Raw genomic sequence first — 7737 nt, 5'->3', positions numbered from 1 at the left:
CACCTATTAGGTGTGCACCCCCTTCACCCTTAAGGGACCATCTATGCAACAAACCCAAACAATAAAAATTTACAAATATATCCTTTTGTGTTGTAGACCACCTCTTGATGATGTTCTTTCTGGCTAAGTTGAAGGTCATCTCATGTAACAATGGAGGTTCCTTCATCTCTATCTCTCAGTCACCTCTTCGACCTTACCCAATCTCCTACTTCCAAACCCACTACCCTCATCCGCTGCTGTTCTTCCTCCTCCGCCACCGCGCCAAAACACGGCGGCCGGAGTACACCACCCTCTACCCCGGTTCTACCGTCCAATAGAGCCACCCTTGGTCCAATTCGTCTTAAAAAGGTTTGCCCTCAATTATCTTGTGTTTTGATTGAATGTAACTGAAATTGGGGGGTGGGGATTAATGAATAATGGTTTGGGCAGGTCTTTAGGTTATGTTTATGTGATTGATATGATGCATATGTTGTCAGAGAAACCCGGGGAAACCTGGGTTGGATCTTTGAGCCAAACGGGTTTTACCGGTAATTTCAGTGTCGTGTCTACGGGCCGGTGGATTACCGGGTTTTTCCGGGAATTGGTGGTGGACTCGGGTTACTCTCGGAGTACTCCGTTTGTCCGGTGGGTGCCCCGAGAGTACTCAGGATTGATTTGACCACATTGGAATCTAATTTATTTCTAATTTCTGGATGTTGGATTCAAATATTAGCATTTAGCAGGTTAAAATCATAATGTAGATTCATTATCCAGATATTCCCTGCAACTTGTTGCCCGACTACCTGCCATTGCTTTGTAATTGCCCTTTTCCGTGTGGAATGATATTGGTTGGTGATTGAAAAAAAAAAAAATTAAACAAGAGTTATGTTACTGCTAATTGTTTGTCAACAAGGAACTTCCTCGCGTTATGTTTAATAGATAAAAGAATTTAGTTACAAAGTTATGTTTATTTGTGAATTTCTAGATTATGCATCTATTAGGTTCTGTACTGGGAATGTTGAATGCAAACTTGGGGTGTATTGTGTAAACGACCCAAAAACACTCGAGATGTGCTTGCTAAAAACTCGAGTTGAGCCTAGTTTAATTAAGTTGGAGTCCAAGCCTGAAAATGAGTGTGTTAAATAAACGAGCCCGAGCACCAACTTCACTTATCCAGATGGCTCACGAGCCTGAACGCGCCTATTGTATATTTAATATACTATTAATTTATATCTATGTAGTTAATATCCCGATATATCGGTGATATATCAGTTATCGGTCCCAGCCGAGATATCGGTACAAAATTTCGGTACCGATAATATCAACGATTTTGACCGATATATCACCGATTTTCCTGATATCAGTACCTTTCTTCTTAGTTCTACCATCGTCTTTTTTCTTATTGCTGCTATTAGTGTTTCAAGTGTTAATTGTTAATTATTAGTGTTAAGTTTAAGTCTTAATTAGTCCCTACTTGATACAGTTGAGTGTTTTGCAAGTTTCAAAAGGTGAATTAGTTAATGGTAGGAGAGTATACTTAATTGTTAGTGTCAAATTGCTTAGTTAACTGCTTAGTTAGAAATATTTTAAAATTACCGACATCCCACCGATATGCGATTTTTTACCACATTAACTGCTTAGTTAGAAATATATCGTCGTTAAAATTTTAACCCGTTTGACCCGTTTCTTATATAGGTGGAAGAATTCCGGACCAAGGGAGTTGCTTACAAACCGCCACCCAACCACCACCTCCCACCACCCTCCAAAACCACCTTAATCTCCCCTAAACCCTCTCCTCCGCCACCCATATCGGACGCAACCACCACTATCCACCTCCAAGAAAAGCTCCTCTACCTCGACACCTTCGGAATCGACCTAATCCCGCTCCTCACCGCCCACCCGCCCCTCATCTCCACCCCACTTTCCCACATCAAATCCACCATGACCTTCCTTTCCACCACCATCTCCCTCTCTCCACCCGCCCTCGACCGTCTCACATCCCTCTGCCCCGAAGTCCTCACCCTCCCCCTCCCCTCCATCGTCTCCAGCGTCACCTTCCTCCTCCGCGAAGCTCACGTCAGCACCCACCACCTCCGCCACGTCATCCACCGCCGCCCACGACTCATCACCTCCGACGTCAAAACCCGCCTCCGCCCCACCCTCTACTTCCTTCAAGGCACAATCGGTATTTCCGACATTAGCAAACACGCCCACCTCTTATCCTGCTCGGTGGAAGACAAACTCCTCCCCCGAATCGAATACTTCCACGAAAACATCGGAATCTCGTATGACGACACGATGTTGATCTTCCGGCGGTTCCCCTCGTTGTTCTGTTATAGCGTAAAGGACAATCTTGAACCGAAGTTTAACTACTTTGTGGTGGAAATGGGGAGGGATTTGAAGGAGTTGGTGGAGTTTCCGCAATATTTTTCGTTTAGTTTAGAGAACCGGATCAAGCGGAGGCACCTCCGGTGCATGGAAAAGGGCGTGTGTTTGCCATTGCCGGCAATGTTGAGGTCGAGCGAGAAGCGGTTTATGGAGAGGCTGGAGGTATGTTGTAGTTCTTCGATGCCGGTGAAAGATTCGCCGTTTTGGAAGCTTACACATAGTGATTACCAATGATATTGTTAATGTATTGACATGGATATTATCGTACCTCATTGTTGTCATTTTGTATATATATGTTATTAAGATTAAGATTCAGGTTGTTTTGGGAAGTTTATAGAGTATTTCAAGTTCTGGATTGGGTTTTTAGGGTATGTTTGGCATGGAGCTTTTAGGAGCTTTTAGGAGCTTCTAGCTTTAAGCTTTTAAGAAAAAGCTCCTACTTAATAAAAAGTCTTGTTTGGTTGAAGGAGCTTTAAGCTTTTAGGTTAGGAGCTTGAAGCTTTTGGTTGAACGCTACTACTAGTAGCGTTTAGAAGGAGCTACAAGCTTTTAGGGAAAAATGACTATTTTAACCTCTTAAAATTAGAAACTTTTTAATGCACCAACTTTCTAAATTTTTAGCTACGTCCATTTTGGTAATTTTATACATTTCATTAAAAGCTCCAGCTACTCTATCAAACATCAAATATATCTAAAAAGCTACAGCTACTAGCTACCAGCTACAGCTACCAGCTTCCAGCTACCAGCTTTCAGCTTTCAGCTACCAGCCACCAGCTACTTTTGCCAAACATACCCTTAATCTACTAAAATGGGTTCTGATTAGAACATGTATAGTTTTAATTTATTATTAATTTATTACATAGATTATTGATTATGTATATAGGTGTTAAATTATATCATATTATTAAAAAAAACAAAAAAAAAACAAAAAAAAAACTATTTACTTTAAAAGGTGTTTGGTAACTTTCAATCAATATCTAAAAAAACTTACTAGGTTTTAGGTAACTTTTAGTCAATATCTAACACTAGAGGGTATGGGGCGGGGGTTGGGGCGTGGGTTGGGTACAAACGTCCAAGTCACCACCTCAGGTGGGTTTGGGTTTCGGCGTGGCCTCTTGGGCGGGGGTTTCAGTTCGGGCGTTGGGCGGGCCTAGCGGTCTTCCGTGGCCGACTCTCATTGGCTGGGTTGGCTAGGCTTGTTGACTAGGATTTGAATTTAAAAAATAACCGTTTGGCCAAACCAAACGGCTACCCCAAGTGCTATGAAACCCCCCACCGCCTGTCTACATCGCTACCTCAACCCTTCACTCCACCTACCCGAACCCGCTACCGACACTTGAAAAATGGCCTCATGGACGCACGAGGAAGAGTTGGCACTTGTAACGAGCATCGTGGACGCGATGAAGGGCCGCCAACCCGGTGAGACCCGTTACTGGCCGGAAGCTTTCGCTAGCTACCGGCACAACGTGGGGAACGACCGGCACAATCTAAATGCGTGCCAACACAAGTGGCGCGAACTACGATTGAAGCTTGACCGGTTTAAAGTCTACTACGACAGCGTCCCGGGCGGTGATATAAGTCACGAAGACCGGGTGGCGGTGGCCAACATCGAATTCTGGGGGAAGGAGCGGAAGCCGTTTGACAAGCTCGCCTGTTCGAAATCTACCTTATGCTCAATTAACAGGGTTTTTTAACTGAGTTGGGTGTAAAGGACTAAACTTGCAATAAAATACCTAGTAAAGGACACCGTCTGTCAACATTCGTTAAAAAGGATACCGCCTGAAAAGTGGTATAAAGATAAAGTACAAAACTTGTAATTTTTCCTATAAAAAGCTAAAGTATTAATTTTTCAACATACAAGGATGAGAAAAAGAAATATTAGATGTGTAGTGAACTTTAGTAGATATTTTAAAAATACGATATAGCGAGTTACATCCCTCAATAAACACCCACAATTTGAGTTGAGCGGGTCGTGTTCGGATTAACCCATTAATATTTGGGTTGTGTTTGAGTTCATAAATATGACAAAATTTTCGGATTCGGGTTCGTATAAAATTTTCAGGTTCGGGTCGGGTTAGATCCATTAACCTGTGAACCCGATTCGTTTAGCACCTCTACTAATTATACGGTTTACGCGTTAAACAACAACACACCGTGTATTCAATTCACAATTTATTAATAATAGATATTTATAGCCTATCACGAAACTCACGTATGTCTAAATTTGCAGTCCTTATACCGTTTGGGATCATTTCTTTTACCCAGTCAACATAACGTCCCGTGGTCTGGTCCACCACCACCTTCTCACCTCTTTCTTCATCCTCCTTCGTTGACTTCTTCCCACAGTTGAACAATCAACCATCCTAGCAAACCATTCAAGAACAAACATCACCTTCACCAATCTATCTATCTATACCTACACCTACCTTACCTTCACCTTCATATTCATATCTTCAACACATCCAATCTTGAATTTCAGTTTCCAAATCTCAACATGAACGATCTATTCTCCGGATCATTCTCCCGCTTCCGCAGCGAAGAAACCTCATCTCCACCGTCCCGCCACCACACCGTCGAAATGACTGGAAATCCACCGTCTAACGCCGCCGTCAACGGCGTTAACCTAGACAAATTCTTCGAAGACGTAGAAGCAATAAAAGACGAGCTTCGAGCACTCGAAACACTCCACAACAACCTACAATCATCACACGAGCATTCCAAAACACTCCACAACGCCAAATCCGTCAAAGATCTCAGATCTAAAATGGATAACGACGTCACCACCTCGTTGAAAAAAGCTAAGTTTGTTAAACTCAAATTAGAAGCTCTAGACCGATCAAACGCTGCGAATCGAAGCTTACCTGGCTGCGGACCAGGCAGTTCGTCAGATCGGACACGCACATCCGTCGTCAACGGCCTCAGGAAAAAACTCTCGGACTCAATGAACAATTTCAACGATCTACGCAACAAAATGTCGTCGGAGTATCGCGAAACGGTTACTCGAAGATACTACACTGTAACCGGAGAGAATCCGGATGAGAAAACAGTCGATACGTTGATTTCGAGTGGTGAAAGTGAGACGTTTCTGCAGAAGGCAATCCAGGAGCAAGGGAGGGGACAGGTGATGGATACGATATTGGAGATACAAGAAAGGCATGATGCAGTAGTTGAAATTGAGAGGAACCTGAAGGAGCTGCATCAGGTGTTTATGGATATGGCAGTGTTGGTTGAGAGCCAGGGTGAACAGTTGGATGATATTGAGAATCAGGTGAACCGGGCGAGCTCGTTTGTGAACCGGGGGACGACGCAGTTGCAGGTGGCCCGAAAGCATCAGAAGAATACTAGGAAGTGGGCGTGTTTTGGGATTATTTTGTTGTTGATTGTTGTTTTGATTATTGTGTTGTCGCTTAAGCCTTGGGACAACGGTGGTGGTAGTGGCGGTGGCGGTGGCGGTGGTACGCCGACTGTAGCGTCGCCACCGCCGCCGCCAGCGACGACATGATGTCTTTGATTGTGTTGTCGATTTCTCATTGGTCGCCACTCTATATGTTCATTGGTGTATGTGGCGGATTAGTAAATCGTTTCCTTGGTTATTGTATTTATTGATGATTATTGTGTTTTTTTTTTTAAATTCGGTTTTGTAATTTTGGAGTTCTTGAGTATCGAATCGAGGGTATATTGATTTGTTTTGTATGAGATTTTGTTTATTTGAAGCTTGTGTATGTTTTTATGCATCAACGCGGCGTGTGTGGACGCCCTTAGACCGAGGTGGAAGTGAAAGATGGGTGGGGAAATGAATAATTTGTTTTAACAGACGTGTGGGTGCTCTTATTTCACTCTTAAATAATGAGGGAGGACGGAGCACCTCGCAGGTAAGCCTTCCCGGGTAAGAACCCGAGCCAGCACACCGTCGCTTTGCGGTACTGATTGATGTTATGGGGGATTACTTGGGTTGGCCGGGCTGTTTGTTTCTTGTAGCTAATGAATCCATTTATAGATATGCAATCATAAATTGTAGCAAAGATAATTTCAAATAAAGTTTTTCATTTCCAATTTAGTAACCAACATTCTCTTTTTAATAAATGTAGCCTTGAACCACTTTCGACTTAAAAAGTGGCGGATTCCTGAAACCGCTTGTCTTATGAGAAGGAGAGGGTAGAGTGGAGAAGTCTCGAGGGGACAAACTCCGGCGTCGCAAAGGGTTGTGAGTTAAAGAGAGACTGTGGGAGCGAGCATTTAGACGTGAAAGGCACTATGTGACATTTGTTCATCTCGACGAGATGATCTCGCATTTTGTTTTATCATGTTATGTTATATTACTTGTAATAATCTACAAAGGTGAACTTTGGTGAGTTTATTTTATCTACTTATTATTTTTTCTATATTTTTAACCAATATATATTATATCAACAACAAAAAATTAGTTTAATTTATATACTTATTTGTTCTATTAAAGAAATCCAATTTTGGATAATCCGATCCGGGTGTATACAATCGAGTTTTGTTTTATGGACCTTCGAACCGGATAAAATCCGATCCGGATTTTCACAATCCGGTTTTGACCAACGTTTGACTTTATCCGGATAGGATAAAATATAATTCGGTTTTTCAAAAAAAATGATGAAGGCATTTGTGATTGTGTTCCTGCTGGTAACCCATCTTTCCTCCCTTCCCATCCACCTTGGGCTTGAGGTCCGATATTTGGAAGAACACCTACAAATTTGGGCTTTTCTTAAACCCATATAAGGGGCAGGTATCGGACCGGCCTTGATACGTAGTCAAGCATTTTCTATTTATACAGTTTTTTTTTTTTTTTTTTTTTTTGTTATAATGAAGAGACAAATTTGTTTGATTTAAATTCAAAGTTTCTTTTTTCACATATATGATCATAGAAATGCGTTATTTTTTTGTTTTACATATTTGTATAGCCTTTTAATCGAACATGAGATAAATTATCCATTTATGATATTGATAATATAATATGCATCTATAGTCGGGATTGAGCGTATATCGCCAAATTATTGGCATGGTACCGGACCAGTACCGAAAAGGCCGAAAATGATTGGTACGATATTGGTATGATACCTGTACCCGGTACCAAATGTTCGTCCCTAGTTTTTACGTCCATTCATGAAGCATTTTGTTTTACAGGAGATGAGTTATGAAGGGTGGATTCACATTATGTAAGAATGCACGGTACTAAAAAAGTGGTGTTATTAAACTTAAATTTATAAAGTAAATTACACGAATTGTCTTTATATATATATATATATATATATATATATATATATCAAATTGCAATTTTTTTGTTTTTTATCTTTAAAAAGCACGTAAAATGTTTTTAAGCAAACTAATGTTAACTTTTCATTT

General features: G+C 41.4%; 2 protein-coding genes across 2 annotated transcripts; both read left to right on the top strand.

Moving 5' to 3' along the window:
* The first annotated feature begins 98 nt into the window (after positions 1–98).
* LOC110925322 (transcription termination factor MTEF1, chloroplastic) lies at positions 99–2696 on the top strand. The gene is made up of 2 exons (XM_022169279.2): positions 99–348; positions 1675–2696. Exons 1-2 carry the CDS (start codon positions 151–153, stop codon positions 2599–2601), a joined length of 1125 nt encoding a protein of 374 aa, XP_022024971.1. The 5' UTR covers positions 99–150; the 3' UTR covers positions 2602–2696.
* Positions 2697–4598: 1902 nt separating this feature from the next.
* Positions 4599–6080, top strand: LOC110925331 (syntaxin-121). The gene has a single exon (XM_022169288.2). It carries the CDS (start codon positions 4862–4864, stop codon positions 5867–5869), a length of 1008 nt encoding a protein of 335 aa, XP_022024980.1. The 5' UTR covers positions 4599–4861; the 3' UTR covers positions 5870–6080.
* The last annotated feature ends 1657 nt before the right edge of the window (positions 6081–7737 follow it).

This window comes from Helianthus annuus, chromosome 2, assembly GCF_002127325.2.
Source record: "Helianthus annuus cultivar XRQ/B chromosome 2, HanXRQr2.0-SUNRISE, whole genome shotgun sequence".
Taxonomy (NCBI): Eukaryota; Viridiplantae; Streptophyta; class Magnoliopsida; order Asterales; family Asteraceae; genus Helianthus; species Helianthus annuus.
The sequence above is the reverse complement of the archived record's forward strand: the minus strand, read 5'-3'. Positions and strand labels throughout refer to the sequence as shown.